Genomic DNA, 15,445 nt, shown 5'->3' with positions numbered 1-15,445 from the left:
TATAACAGATTACACTGATACTGTGTGCCTAAAATAGCATATAGCATGGATTCAATCCTTTATAATTCTGTGACATTTTGGAAAATTCACTTGTTTTCTTTTTGTTAGATGGTGGTAGATAAAAAGATCTATACCACTCTCATGTCTGTATAGTCATAAGACGCTACAGTAGCCTTATTTTGAAAGGACAGATTCTAGGTCTGGAAACCCATCTGGAGTTAGAGAGTGGTCATAATCTGATATTATTTTTGCACTTATTTTAGCAAAAATTTGAACTGGTACACTTACAATCTACTCAATTTATGAATTCTAATATTACAAGATTTGTGGTTTATTTTTATTCCAAAAGTAAAGACATCTCTATGACCTTCCACAGCCCTTTCCATGCCTTCTCCTGAGAACCACACACAGCTCTTCAGACGAGCTAATCTGACTTGGTCTGGTGGTCCAGCTGCTTTGTTATGGAAAAACCAGTGCAGTGTGGGGGTCAGATCCTCATCATCTCTGATATTTGTTTACATTCTCCCACATGGCCATCAGGGACAGACAGTGTTCATTTAAAAATGTAACCGTGGGAAGAAACAGGGTGATAAATAGCACAGAGGGAGAGTGAGACAGTGACATCCAGACTCTTTGACCCTTGGTCTGAGATGCATGGCATGTAATTGCAACGTCCTTGATTTGAGTTTGGCCTGCGGGGACCTTTGCTGATGAAACCCTCTCTCTTTCTGAAGTCATCTTTCCCGATTCTCTTTGCACTCTGTCAGATCAAAGCAAAATTGACCCCGAAAAAATCCTAAATCAAGGAGATTGGTTGATATTCATTTTCCAAGGTGTCAAAATATTTGGGATTATGGTTTTCTTTTATGTTAATATTTATAACCACACCAAAAGAAGAAAAGAAAAACCTTTGATCAGACAGAAAAATCGGAGGCGTAAGAATCAATAGCCTTTGAACAATCATAAAGACATCAATAGTAAGTTGCACTTCAGACTTTACCGGACACACAGGGCATGCATTTACCAGTCTTTGCTTCACTTTCTCAAACAACAGACTGTTTTCTCTTTGGAAGGTACAACACGCTTCTGAGCAGAAACTTAATTTAATGGTATAAATGTGGTTTAATTAGACCTAGATGTGCCTTAAAACTGTCAGCAATGACATTGTGCACCATCTGAGATGATATTTGAGAAAAAATGAAATGATTACAATTGGATTAAATCTGCTTTCAGTTTTCTAGCCAACTTCAGACGTAACATTTTCCCCTTGCAATGTTAAACTATAGATGAACCAATATGTGGCCTGTGTACGGTGTACTGTGCGTCTCTGCAATCTGCAGCTCTCTTGTGCCCCTCCGTGGACACATCCATGTAATACAACTGTGTACCAAACAGCTGCAAGGATTAATGAAGAAACGGCTTCCGGGTTCAAGAATACGAAAATACAGTGGATTTTATTTTTCTAGTTAGCTAAAAATGTAGCAGTTAAAATAAAGCATTCAAAAGATGTAACTGTAGGCTGATATAAGCTAGTGATATGGGCTACCTCCCTCCTATACAATTGATGAACAGTGAGTTAAAAAAGGAAACGTGTAACTATACTATTTAACTACTTTATTCATGGAAAAATATGTTTTATTAAAAGGTCAAACCTGAATAATTTTAAACCCAGTGACTAAGGAAATATCAATCAATCCATTCATTAATTGATCGATTTAATTCAGACTAGAAGTAAAACGGATGCCAATAAAGGTTTTATTTTGAAGGATTTTTTCCGGAAGTTATTTTCCTTAAAAGGTCCTATAAAGTCATTTCTAGTGCCAACAGTGGAGGCTGGTTGTTCCTGCATTGACAGGCTGCAACCAGCAGTCAGTGTGCAGACACTGAAGCTGGCACACACATACACACACATACATACAAACACACACACCATGAGGCTGCTGCCAGCTACTGTTACACTGTCACTAACCGTGGCAATCGCTTACTATGTTTACATCCCGCTGCCTGATTCCATCCAGGAGCCCTGGAGGCTGATGATGCTGGATGCTGGTTTCCGAACAACGATGCACCTGGTGAGAGATCTTTTCATAAGTAATGCATTGTGCTGCATGTGCTGTTATCAAGTTCAGCAATGATTATGATCTACTCTGCACACAAACAATAATATACAGCAGTACTTTTCCAGATGGAAAAATACATGTATTTCTTGCACTGGATGTTATAACACAGTAACACATCCAATGTGTGCACACTTGGAATCTGATCCTTCCCACTATGCCATGTGTTGAATAATATTAACCCTACAATGACTGACTTGAGCTTTATAGTTATTAATGCATATAATATACACTTGTCTTAAAATTTGTTTTCAGTTAAGCAGTGTTTTTTCAGTTTAGATGTCATAATATGTAGCCTTCCTGTATTGACACATACTGAGTACCTTTCCCCATTTCCCACAACCAAGCATTACGCACTGTTATGGAGTCTACAGTGCTTCTCTTTACCAGGTTGTGTCATGCTCAAATCAGTTAAGGCTCTTTAGCAACAGCAGGGAGAAATGTGCAAACGTTGTGAAAGAGCTTTTTCAGGACATTTACTGATTGATTTTGAAGCAGTAGGGCGGTTTCCACGCTGTTAATGTGTTGCAAAGCAGCCATCAGATAGTTTGTTCCGGCTATGGCAACATGCTATTCACCTCAACTTTGTTCCAGATTTGATACTGTGGCCAAACTGATAGAGGCAGCTTAATGTTCTACTCACAGAATGGGGCCCTTCTATACTAGTGGATCTGATGGGTGTAACAGAGTGTGCGAGAGAAACAGAGTGTGGCTACCAGGTGACTAAGGTGACTTAGAAATACTAATGCAGAAAATAGATGAGTGAGGGAACAGACTGTGACAACAACTATGATTGGGGATCAGGGAGTTATAAAAAGTGAAGTATGTTTTTGATAATACAATACAATGCACCTTAATTGTCGACTAGATTTACAATTGCAGCCTCACCAAGACACACAACAAATGCAAAAAAATAATAATATAAACTAACCTGAAAAAGAGCATTAAATAAGCATTAAAGCAATGTTTAAAATGTTGATGAAAATTGCAATGAAGGCCTTTATTCCGGCTTTTCTAAAATACATACAAATAAATAAACGTACGATGAACCTTTTTAAAAGAAAAAAACCCAAATGGATACAGCTGTGGAGGCAGAAGGGAAAGGACCCAAATGCAGAAAATCCAGGCAGACAGGAACAGTTTAGTCATTTATTCAGGAAGCAAAGATACATAAGCTTACAGGCTAGCAGGTACAGATCAAGGCCAGGAACAGATAAAGGCAGGGTTCAGGGTCAAAGGCTGGAAATTCAAACAACAAATATCTCCTCTGACAAAATGTCTCAGTGTGGCTGCATGGCTGTGAGCCCCCAATGGGTCCAACAGCTGTGTCTGCTGGCCTTAGTTGAACCTGAGTATTGAGACAGTTTGAGATGTTTGTGGGTAGGAGGGCAGACGCACTGAGACACATCAGTAACATAAAGTGCAGGAGGACAACGGTGAGACAGTTATGTCTCAAGTTTCTGCCAAGGGAGGAAGGAAGTTGATCTTTCACCAATTTCCTTTTTCACTCTTTGTTCAAATAACATCATAACTACTTAACAGTCACACTTCTATTCGCTAAAGCTCCAACACATTGTACATGATCGGCTAAGGGGCGGGACATCTGTAAATAAAAGATGGGCTCTGGTTTCAGACAGAGGGTGAAAAATGCAACTCAGGCAGTATGAAAAAATAAAGACCTTTTTGAACATTGCATCATGTAAACATGTCACAGTAGAGGCACAAGTCACAAACACCTGAACATTGTCATTAAATGTCCCTTTTTAATGTCTTCTCTCTCTTCAGGCCTCTTTAAAAGCTTGGCTAGGCTTTGATCATTACATCAAGTCCATCAGGCAGTCGTCAGAAGGTTTTGATGGCATGATGCAGGGGCTGGACAGATCTGAGTCTGAAGGAGGGGTCATGCTCGGGGTTAAAGTCAGCGACATCACGTTCGCCGGCGTCCCTGTCCGTGTGTACGAGCCCCCCGCTGGAGGGGAGGGTCATCTGAGGAGAGGGTTGATGTATATCCACGGAGGAGGCTGGGCCCTCGGCAGTACCAGTGAGTTTGGACATTCCTCTCATCTTTTAGAGCAAATAGAGAAAATTGAAACTGAAAAAGACCATGGGCATATTTCCTTTGATGCTTCTGCTGGTGGTTTGATCTGTTACCTCGGTTTTCAGTTGGTCAAAGGCTAGTTTAGAAGCTTTTTGTATACTAAATAGGTTATAAGTGCAACTGTATATGCATTAACAAGATCTTAAATTTACCCTTACAACATCCTCAGATTTTACTTGTTTTATTATGTCATATGTAAAATGTTCTGCCTTTAGTGACGTTTCTGGATTTCACAAAGTGAGTCTGTGTAGTAACGTTTGTCTTTGTGCCGTGCTGTTAAACAAAAAAAAATTATATTTCAGCAACTTTTGTTTTGTTAACGTTTCCATCTTTCTGTCACATCCTCAGAGAAGGGGTCATATGATCTAATCAACCGGATGTTGTCGGACGAGCTCAACACCGTTGTGGTCTCTGTTGAGTATGTGCTCAACACTAATCTACTTTGAGAACTTCAGAAAATATAAAAATATATGAGTGTGTGAACTCACACTGTAGACAGTTCTAGAAAACCCTTTAACCTCAGAAAGAGTGCCAGTAGTCAAAAGTCAAAGTTTTCTATGCCTCCTGTAAGTTGTAAATCAACCAATGTGTGTGTAGGTATCGTCTGTATCCAGAGGTGCATTTCCCAGTGCCATATTTAGACTGCCTCGCTGCTGCCAAACACTTCCTGTCTCCAGAGATTCTGGCCCGGTATGCTATCGACCCGGAGCGCATAGCTGTGGCCGGCGACAGTGCCGGGGGAAACCTGGCTGCTGCGGTCGCTCAGGAGGTACGTACCACATCTCCTGTAAAAATGTGTGTCAGAACCTTTGCTTAAGTAAAAGAAGAAATACTTAAATTCTGCATGACAGGTACATTTCTAAATACAAAATGTTTCTGAAGTAAAAGGATTATCAATTAAATGTATCCAAAATAGCAAAAGTAAAAGTAATCAAAATGCAGGACAGCACTTGTCACAGTATTATATTTTCATAGAACATTTATTTTAGTTTTATTGTGTAAAATAAAATGTAAGAGCATTTTGCTGTTGTAGTTTGTCAATGCAAACTTTGGTTTCTTCTTAACATACTGGGTAGTTTAGTACTACAGTACTGCATCATATGTAGGCATATCATGTGTTTGGCTACGTAAAGCCATTAACTACGATTGAGGTAAGGAACTAAGTGATATTCCACCACTGATATCGTGCCATAGGTATTGAGGGATTGAGTTCCTTATGTTTCATTTTCACAGATTTCAACAGATGACACTATGAGTGTGAAATTCAGCGTCCAGGTGTTGATCTACCCCGTGCTCCAGGCTCTGGACTTCAACACGCCGTCCTACCTGCAGAACCAAAACATTCCCATCCTCTACCGGCCCCTCATGGTCCGCTTCTGGCTGCAGTACTTCGGTGCTGATGTGTCCCTGCTGCCCCAGCTGCTGGCGAACAACCACAGCTCCTTACACCACTCAAACATCACTCCAGAGCTGCGGGCGCGGGTAGACTGGACCGTCCTTCTGCCCTCGAAACACAAAAAGAACTACAAGCCTTTGGTTGTGGAGAAAGGTTCACAGGGAGCGGCAAAGGAGGTGCCGGGGCTCCTGGATGTGAGGGCGTCTCCGCTGTTAGCAGGACCCGAGGTTTTGGCTAAAACCCCCCGAGCGTACTTCCTAACATGCGAGCATGACGTGTTGAGGGACGATGGTTTGATGTACGCACGGCGCTTACAGGACTCGGGCGTCACGGTCACCATCGATCACTATGAGGACGGCTTCCACGGGTGTTTCAGCTTCATTACCTGGCCGCTGGAATTTGATGTAGGGAAGAGAGCAGTCAGAGGTTACCTCGACTGGCTGCAGAACAACTTGTGAGAGAGTGAGTGATCCAGTGATCGAGTGATCGAGTGAGTGAGTGAGTGTTTCACTGATACAAATGCACTAGTCCTTGCTTTATGAATCATACAAGGGCTAACACATCTAGTTGGCAGCAGAGAAGGGCACATATTTTAACATTAAGATGGCTAACACTGTGACCAGCTTACAAACATACTCAAATTCACAGCCACAAGCTTTTCAATGACTTTTTAAGCCACACCACAAACAATTAAGCCATATATTTCACAATGATTTTAATTTGTTTTATATTTAACTTTCATTTAAACTGCTTGATGCACCTTTTTTCCCCGATAGAAATGTAATTATGGGTCCCAACAATTAACTTTTTGTCCCTCACTTTGGTCCAGACTGAAAGATCTCAAACTATTATATGGATTACCATGAAAGGTTGTAAACACGGGATACATCCTAATGACTTAAGTGGTTCTCTGACCTTTAGCGGCACCACAAAATTGACATTTTTGTTTTTGAGTGAAATGTGATGACAACTATCATCCTTCATGAGTTATTTAATATAACTTGGGTGATCTCCTAACTTTAAATTATCGGGTTAAAATTTGAATGTGCCCCAAAAAATGATTTTTTCTGTGTTCTCAAAATGTAGAAAACACAACTTGTGCTCCCTGCACTACAAGAAGTAATGTCCCCCAATAATGTCTTCCCTTACAAATTCCTTGACAATCAATGTTAAAAATGCACTACTACTTAGTTTATCCCATGTGTCATTCACATTGTGTTTAACTTACGGGACACTTTGTATCAGAACATGCACTTACTATAAAATCAATGTTTTGTGATTTAAATGCCTGAATGCACTTATTAAACTTGAATGAATCACCGTTGTTGCAAGTTTAATTGACAGAAGCAGTCCCAAAATTGCAGAAGAAGTGATTATTGGTTTTAAAAGTTGTTTATCTAACCCTAATAAGAACCACGAAAAGGAAAGGAGTTTCTACAGGGCTATCTTAAATAATCACCCACTCATAAAACTGTTTTGATACAGCAGAGAGAGTTTAATAACATGGTGGTTTTGATTAAGCAGCTGCAACATAGATCTTTTGTGTTGCATATGTCCTCTACATTGCCATTTTAGAGAACTCCCCAAGGCCCTTACATCTGCACGAGCTCTCAATCATGTTCATGTTCAGACATGTTTTTGATTTTCAGGGTTAATTCCTTGGACAAAAACCCAGACGCAGCAATAATCAATGCATCACCCCCCTCTAGTGGACTGAGAACACCATGAAACTTTACAGCCTCATCTAACACACATTTAGTAACTACAGTTGCAACTTACTTTGCTTACTTATAAGTACAGCACTTAAATACAACTTTGAGGTTTATGCTACTTTAAATTTCAGAGGCATATTGTACTTTTACTATACTATTACTGATACAAGCAAACTGTGACTCACAATGCAACACTCATGCTTCTAGTGGTTAGCGCTCCAACAGAGTCCCAACAGAGCCGGCCAGCTAACCAATCAGAGACTGGGCTCTGGTTTCAGACAGAGGGTGAAAAGGGGTGCTGGAGCACAGGCAGTATGAGGGAAATAAAGAGCTTTTTGAACATTAAAGCATGGAAACATATCACAGTAGAGGCAAAAAAATACAGATATGAACCTGAAAATGAACAATAATAGGCCCCTTTAAATAAAATTTCAAATGCTAGACCTTACTTGTAATGAAATATTCCACCACTGATCAAAAGTAAAATATTAGAAGTGAAGTATTGTGAGTTAAATATAAACCTATGTGTTGGCTCTGTTTCTAAGCCTCCGCATTCACATACAGTAGTTTCCTACCAGGTCAACACCCTTCCACTGACACGCTCACTAACAGTGGCAATTGTGCTACCGTAGCATTTTTCAGCACTAGTCTTTGTTTTATAAATGAGACAATGAGCAGCTGTAGTGCTCAGATGGGAATTTAGGGGGATTCCATGACTTTATCGAGAGGAACGTTGGGAGGAGAAGCCTCGGGGGAGTGAAGAAGGGAGTGCATGACAGAGGATGATGCCCGGAGTATGATCCGTCATCTAAACCCATTATAAGTCATCGGGGTCTTTTTAAACTTTGAACTTCAAGGGAGAAGCTGCTTTCAGTTCCAGAAAATAAGCAACTCCCCTTTGCTTCCCTGTTCATCTGATTTCAGATGTTAAGGTTTGGTAACAGAGTGTCATCACGAGTTTCTGGTTTTATATATATTAAAATATTGCGTGCAAACCAAAGCGAAAGGAGATAATTGATCATTTGGGGATGGAACATGGATTGACATTTTTAGTTAACTTTGATATAAATTGGTCTTCAGTTGCTGATTAGAGTGTGCTATTCCAGCAATTGATTTATATTTCCTTCAAACTCAGGGCAGATTCACAAAAACAATCACCTTACTGTTCTCTCTCCCCACAGCGGATGTAACAAAAAACAAAGCTTTATAGCAACACAGTGTGGTTTGATGTTGTTTAATGAGCCTTGGAGTTGCTGGTTTGTCCATGTCTTTAAGTCTTTATGCTAAGCTAGGCTAACTGGGACTCTGACTGGTTCATATGCGTGTATATGTGGTGTTTACCTTCTCTTTTTACTAAAATAAATGAGCACATTACCCAAAATGTTGTTCCATTAGCTTTAAGCTTTAAAACACCTGAGGTTTAAAGCCAGTCAGGGCCTGCTGCATGTTGACGTGTTGGACAGAGTTCAAGAGTCATGACAGATTGGCTAATAAGAGGAATAATACCAATATACCATGATGGGAAAAAAAAGTTTAAACATGGCGTAAAATGACTCAGTTCTGCACACATACCTTCTCAATCTCTCTGTGTTAGTTTGCCATGGGACTGTAGACAGGCATGTCTCTCAGGGTGTCATCTTCCCTGCCCGAGGCCAGGCAGTCTTCTGATATCACTCACCTTCTTTCCTGCTTCTCTCTGACAAGCCTGGGAATTGTTGCACCTGAGGGAACACAAGAGCCTTTTATCACTGTCTGTTCTGCTTTTTGAAAATTGTATTCAGTAAAGGAAACTAACCAAATACTTAAATTCCTCCTGTACTTCCTTACCCTGCCAACACTTTCATTTAACCTGTTACAGGACTAAACCTGTGTGAACTTAACAACTGCATGTGTGCCAGTGTGAATGTGTAGCACATGCTTTAATGATGGTCCTGATTGTTGGGAGGGCCGTGCACATCCAGGAGCCTTGAATTTCTTCAGCTCTACTCTCACTTCCTCACACAGACAATGGCGCAGGGTTAGAGGTGAAGGAATGAAAGTAAAGGAACCACCAGGAATCACTCAAGGTTAAGCTCTGCAGATTGAATGACTCCCCTGGGAAAAATACTACTTAGGGCTACACATAAGCAAAAACAATGGTGGGTCACTTGGCACTTATCGTATAGCATGCTCTCAGATCACTTCACAATAGCAGGAAAGAGAAGAGAAAAGCCTTTTTTCATCTTGTTTTCAGATGTTGATTATCTGCTTTCTGCACAGCAGTTAAGTGCTTTTGGTCCTATGACACCATGACATTGTTTTATCTGTTTTAGCAACACCCTTTCAAATGGACAAAAAATGCAAAACAATTATCTCATATCACATCCCTGAGTGTGACCAAAGCCTCAATGCTCACCTTAAATGCCTCAGACAAACAACATAGCTGCCTTTGTGGCTCCAAATTAGAAGTCTGGTAGTCGTAAAAACGATTTGACTGGAAGTAATAATTCAATTAAGCAAATTACAAATTACAACAGATGTGGGATAATGTCATTAAAGTGGAACAACGATACTTTGAACAACAGGAAGGCCAAAACAATTTCAAATACTGAGAAACCTCTGCCTTTTATTAGCATCTGCTACACATAACTCAATGGATTTGACACTTTAAAGATGTCACTTCAGAAGAAGAATTTGTGGTCTATAAAGCCCATTAACATTTGCTATAAATGTAAAACTTCTATATGCATGAAAAATACATCAATTATGTTAAACATTTTTAGATTTGATGTATGATTATTTTGTATAGGCCTATGTTTAGTGTCATTATTGTAAGCCTTGTAAAAACAAACTTTAAATCTTAACGTTGAAACTAAACATGGCCCAGTTGTCCTTGAAGTGTTCAGGGGAAAAGGAAGTCTGAACACATATAACTCAATTATAACTGGGGAAACTCCATTTACTGATGAAGATGATGTGAACATAACACAATCAAATGTATGCCTGGGTGTAAATGGCACTGTCAGTGTATCTGTCATGCCATACACACCCAGGTGCAAATAGCATTGTTCACTATAGTCCCCCTGTTGCCAATAGCATCTACCTATGATTTATTACTCGAAAAATATTTACTTATAAATGGACCTATTATTAAATAATCTGTCATACTAGTTTTCAATCTTAATGGCAAGTGAATCATAAATTCGAGTAAAATATGTCAACCATGTAAGAACTTAAAAGGTCTCCCTTGTTTGTGATCTACATGCACTTTTAACAAGTTTCCACTTTTCCAAGAGCACTTGAAGGCGACATGAAGTTGCATGTGCAGCACTAAGCTCCCAGCTCATTTCGTTCTAATAACAGTGACATCTTGAGGTTGTTGTAATCCTCCGTACCTCCTCCGTCCCTCCCTCCCTCTCTGTTTGTCTCCCACTCTCTCTCTCTCCCTCTCCCTGTAAAGCAGAAATGCAGCAGAGCCTGATCTGACTTGTCCTTGCTGCTGGAAGTGATTTCTTGCCTCTCGGAAACTGATTTTAGTGCAACGCTCACGCTGTGATATGGCTGTTTCTGTTTCTCTCCAGAGTCTGGGGCTCATCCTGCTCGCAGCAATCCTCCTGCAGACCATTGCGGTTTCGGTCAGTTTTGTCTACTTTAACAAAGTCCTGAGCACGGTAAGAAATGCCCTTGTCTTCCTTCTTCATCGAAATGATAATGATAACAGCTAACTCACTGCCATTTCACAGGGTAGAGTCGAGACTCGACACTATTTTTACTGAAGCCAAATTCACTTCAAAGTAATCTACCATGAAATTAACAGGGATACCGACAAGTGACACACTTACGGATACAGGAATGTGACTTTGAATGCACCACCATTTATTACGAAGACTAATATCTAACCCTAGTAAAACAGTATTGGAAGTTTTAATAAAATGGTCATATGTCATACCTGGTCATCAATTTGAATGATCAACTACTTCCTGTTTCTTAGGGACTAAACTTCACAGGGTTAATATTTTATAGTCGTGTAACTGGGTGATATGAGGTAAAAAAGTAGCCTACCAGTAAACACAAATCTGCAATTTATGAAGCTGGACAATGAGAGGGGCGATATTTGCAAGAGCAGATAACAGAAGACAATGGCAGGAAATTAGACTACTAAGGACTTTAGGGGAATTCACACCCATAAGTTAGACTTTTTCTAAATTGAGTTGATATTATGACAAGTAGAAAGAGCTGATAGATCTGATGCTAAGCTCTGATTGGCTTAGGAAGTATAAAAAACGCCCACATCACATGTAACCACTTCAGGCTCAATTGCATGTCAATGAGCTAATTGGCATCCACCTGTACCACCACCACCACTGTTTCGGCTGAATAACCAAGAGATTATATTTCTCTTGCAAAGGTTTTTTAATTGGACACGATTAAAATACGTTTTGAAAATGTGTGTTTGCTTTATGTGTTGCAAACAAATTGGACGCAAAAAGCCAAATGAAACTTAGCTTAGTAGAAATTATCTAAAAAAGATTTTGCATTGTGCCTTATTGAACTGTTGAAAAACAAACGTGTTGATTGTGATTGCTAACCTTTACTTGTGTGGTACTGTAGCGCTGAAACGTTAAGTCACTTAAAAATGTAATTATTTATCATATAATTTAAATTTTTCTATTTTTGGAATCTCGTGTGAAGAATAGAAACAATCTCATAAATGAATCAAGAAAAAAAAAGATCGACAATGAAAGTAATTATAGGTAAAATTGTGGCTTTGTCTTGGCAGATGCAAGAGAGTTTCTCCCGCAGTAGCGTTTCCTGTCTGATTAACGCAAATCTGCACTCAGAGGCCGAAGATTCAGGGGAGGACAAGAAGAGCGACCCCTGCTGGCAAGTGTTGAAACAGCTCCACTACCGCATAGAGAAGGTTTTTGATTTATTTAATCTAACTTCAATTTGTGTTTCATTATGACAAAATGATATGTGAGGAAGTTGTTTTTAGCTTATTAAGGGTACCAGTGTCAACGTTTTCCAGGACATTCTTTCCAAAACGTTGCAGCGTTTTCTGAAATTTGACTAATCACTTGACATTTGCCTTGAATAATGATGCAACTCCACATTAGAAATAACACTGAATCACCCTATGGGGAATACCGCTATTACAGATGACATATTTGTTGATTCATGGGTGTGACAAGGTCCCCGGTGTTGCCAATTAAGATCTAAAGATATCCACAGCCATAATAACTGAAGAGGTCAAGATACTTGTAACCTGCCGCCTACTCACCCTCTCTTTCCCCCCCCGTCTCTTTCCATTCTGTCTCTCTGGGTGTTTTTCTTTCAGACGATGGCTGACAGATTCCAGAAGGAGATATCTACAGCCATGACAAGTGAGAACAATGCTTCCATTGACTATCAGTTGCTACCCATGGAGTAAACTATTGGTTTTTTTCCACAAAAAAAAGTCTTGTATGTGTTTCTTATCTGCTTTTGGTTTCACAGATAAGCTAACAGGAGTGTTGCCATTCCTGAGCCCAGGGGTCCCTCTCCCTAAAGTTGCTGCCCATGTGACCGGTGTCCTCTCATCCACAGAGCCTTCAAATGCAGATGGTGAGGCTCTTAAATGTAGTGCAGGAATAATATCCAGAGTGTATCCTAAGTAAGAGTCCTGGAAAGCATAACTGATAACTTAAACATAGTGTTTTTCATCACGAAATTTCACAATGCTCCTACAGCAGTAAGTACTGTGTTGCTTCACTGATATATTTCCAGGGCCAGAGGTCAGGAATGTGCTTCAAGGCTTCCCAGGATTCAGTAACATCTTCATACCTACATGTTTGTCAGGACATGCAGATGTGCAGCTGCCTTATCTTAGTCAAAAATGTCTTATAGTTGTCTTTGTTACCAGTCAGTTTCCCACTAAGCTTGGATTGTCACCAAACATATGCAGCATCTTCAGAAAATCTTCATCCAAAACAATTGTCATATTGTTTTGATCATTTCTGGCAGCGCTCCCCCTTTGGAGATGATATTAGACAGAAACAGCATAACATGCGACAAAAAAGGGCTAAGTTACAAGAGTATATGCGTTACACCACTCGGCCCGACGCCCTTAGCTTTTTATCTATTTCATTCTATGCAGGAAAAACTGTATCGTTACCGTTTATTGGAAACATGCACCTCTAATGATGTGGGGAAAATTATATAACTTCAAGTCCCTTAATACAAGCTAATAATAGCTTCAGTCTATTCAAAGCATTTTTCAAATCGTTTTGAGCTTATATGCTTTTGTTTTGGGATTTGAGGACAATAAAAAAAAAGGAACATCCTAAATAAATATCGGATTGTCATAAAGCTAGAAGGTTGACCTACATTATCTCTTTACACACACACACACACACGGCTGGATTTAATGTGTTTGTGCCTCTTTGTTTTTTAAACATGTGGCTGTCGTCAATGAACTATAAAAAGCATATGGTCTTTGAGCACATCTGTGAGCATTATTTACACAGAGACTTTCTTTTAACATTTGTTTCTTATTTGAAATGCATTGACTCCTTGTGATCAGTAACACTAAAATGATCTTGCATCATAGTGAATGGCCTTAATTGTTGTGTTTGTAACATCTTTTGTCTATGTGCTGTTGCAGGCCCACGGAGCAGCAGAGGGTACCTGGGAGAGCGCATCAGAGCGTGGGAGGGACAGAGGGGTTTGTCCTTCCTGCAGAACATGGAGCTGAAGGGGGGAGAGCTGCTGGTTCCCCGAGCAGGCCTCTACTACATCTACGGCCAGACGTACTTCAGACTGCCCTCCACAGCTGAGACAGAGGGGGAGGCAAAGGAAGAAGGAGCACAGCTTATCCAGTATATCTACAAGAAGGTACTATTTTTCCCCCTCATAATCCATTGGCATGAAAAACAAGAACAGATCCTCTTGTGCTTCAAGTGTCAACTAAAGATAACATTCGCAGGACGGCGCATTGGTTAGCCCTGAGCCACTTCCACTCCTCTCTATTTAATGTTATATATGGTTTTGTTTTGAGTCACTTTTAAACATCACTCCGTCATCAATATAATCATATAATGTGTACATGCTTATGTTAGTGTACTTTTAGGAAACATTTGATCTTGACTTTGTATTTGACCCACAGATGAGTTCCTACACGGTGCCAATCCTGCTGATGAAGTCGTCCCGGAGTGTCTGCTGGCCTCGAGGCCCAGAGCCTGGTCTCTTCTCTCTGCATCAGGCTGGTACCGCCTTCCTACAGCCCGCAGACCGCCTCTTCATCACGGTTAGCAACGCCAGCACCATGGAGATGGACGGGAGGGCAAGCTACTTTGGGGCCTTCCTTGTGGGATAATGGGAGAAAACCTTCCGGATTGAAGTGTCCGGGACTGGGTTGACTTGATATCGATATCATCAGAAGGAGCCCCAGAGATCAGGGGTGTGCTTTATAATACGAGCAGCTGCCGAGGGTTCAGGAAGGACTCTGAGGAGTGCAAAGGATGTCTTCAGGACCAAGGAGCTATAAGGATATGATCAGACGGAGCTCCAGTTGCCAAACATGGCAAAGAAGAGCCATTGCTGTGTTTTAACTGCAGAGAGGGTTAAACCTGAGCTGGTAAATAATTCTGTGTTCCAGGATGTACCATCTGACAGACCATCTGGATTATGCAGTGCTTTCAGAGTACAGGGAACTGGGAGGACAATAGATGCAGAGTCATAGTTAGACTCCAATGTGAGCATTACTTTTGAGGACAGAGAAAACTCATTTGCCTGCAGGTAAAGTGCTCATCCTCACGTAAGAATTGACGGTTAAGCTTCAAACATGCCAAAGAAGACTCAAGATGTTCTGTATTATGAGTGACTAGTCCTTTTTGTTTACAGTTCTTTTGGTTTAACTTCGTCTTTGTAAATATTCTTGTTATAAATGTGACGCAGATCATGATGTCCTGTAGCCTTAAAGAGACGCACTGATCTAATAGGAATAGACTGATTATTCAAGTATTTTCTGACACATTGACACTTTATATCCAAGGGATACCAATACATTTCTAAATGCTGGATACATGGTTGCTGTAAACAATTAAAGCTCCTTTTTTCCAAGTCTTTTTGACTAATTTGAAGACTTTAGTGGTGCATTTTCCTT

At 40.3% G+C, this 15,445-nt stretch overlaps 2 protein-coding genes across 2 annotated transcripts; both read left to right on the top strand.

Annotated features, from left to right (window-relative positions):
- The first annotated feature begins 1,814 nt into the window (after window positions 1-1,814).
- Window positions 1,815-6,932, top strand: LOC134881186 (neutral cholesterol ester hydrolase 1-like). Its single transcript, XM_063908345.1, has 5 exons — window positions 1,815-2,072; window positions 3,903-4,158; window positions 4,564-4,633; window positions 4,813-4,984; window positions 5,449-6,932. Exons 1-5 carry the CDS (start codon window positions 1,932-1,934, stop codon window positions 6,067-6,069), a joined length of 1,260 nt encoding a protein of 419 aa, XP_063764415.1. The 5' UTR covers window positions 1,815-1,931; the 3' UTR covers window positions 6,070-6,932.
- A 149-nt stretch (window positions 6,933-7,081) lies between these two features.
- LOC134881187 (tumor necrosis factor ligand superfamily member 10-like) lies at window positions 7,082-15,422 on the top strand. Its single transcript, XM_063908346.1, has 6 exons — window positions 7,082-10,973; window positions 12,083-12,223; window positions 12,641-12,686; window positions 12,799-12,906; window positions 13,946-14,175; window positions 14,447-15,422. The coding sequence occupies exons 1-6, from the start codon at window positions 10,860-10,862 to the stop codon at window positions 14,654-14,656; spliced, it is 849 nt and encodes a 282-aa protein (XP_063764416.1). The 5' UTR covers window positions 7,082-10,859; the 3' UTR covers window positions 14,657-15,422.
- Window positions 15,423-15,445: the final 23 nt, after the last annotated feature.

The sequence above is a fragment of the Eleginops maclovinus genome, chromosome 19, assembly GCF_036324505.1.
Source record: "Eleginops maclovinus isolate JMC-PN-2008 ecotype Puerto Natales chromosome 19, JC_Emac_rtc_rv5, whole genome shotgun sequence".
Taxonomy (NCBI): Eukaryota; Metazoa; Chordata; class Actinopteri; order Perciformes; family Eleginopidae; genus Eleginops; species Eleginops maclovinus.
This window is presented reverse-complemented; position numbering and strand designations above follow the sequence as displayed.

Excerpts from the sequence above, each read along its gene's own strand:
- LOC134881186 (XM_063908345.1), top strand. The coding sequence starts at position 1,932 with ATGAGGCTGCTGCCAGCTACTGTTACACTGTCACTAACCGTGGCAATC. Across the intron at positions 4,634-4,812 it reads ACCGTTGTGGTCTCTGTTGA|GTATCGTCTGTATCCAGAGG; the intron begins GTATGTGCTCAA and ends ATGTGTGTGTAG. Across the intron at positions 4,985-5,448 it reads CTGCTGCGGTCGCTCAGGAG|ATTTCAACAGATGACACTAT; the intron begins GTACGTACCACA and ends TCATTTTCACAG.
- LOC134881187 (XM_063908346.1), top strand. The coding sequence starts at position 10,860 with ATGGCTGTTTCTGTTTCTCTCCAGAGTCTGGGGCTCATCCTGCTCGCA. Across the intron at positions 12,687-12,798 it reads GATATCTACAGCCATGACAA|ATAAGCTAACAGGAGTGTTG; the intron begins GTGAGAACAATG and ends TTGGTTTCACAG. Across the intron at positions 12,907-13,945 it reads AGAGCCTTCAAATGCAGATG|GCCCACGGAGCAGCAGAGGG; the intron begins GTGAGGCTCTTA and ends GTGCTGTTGCAG.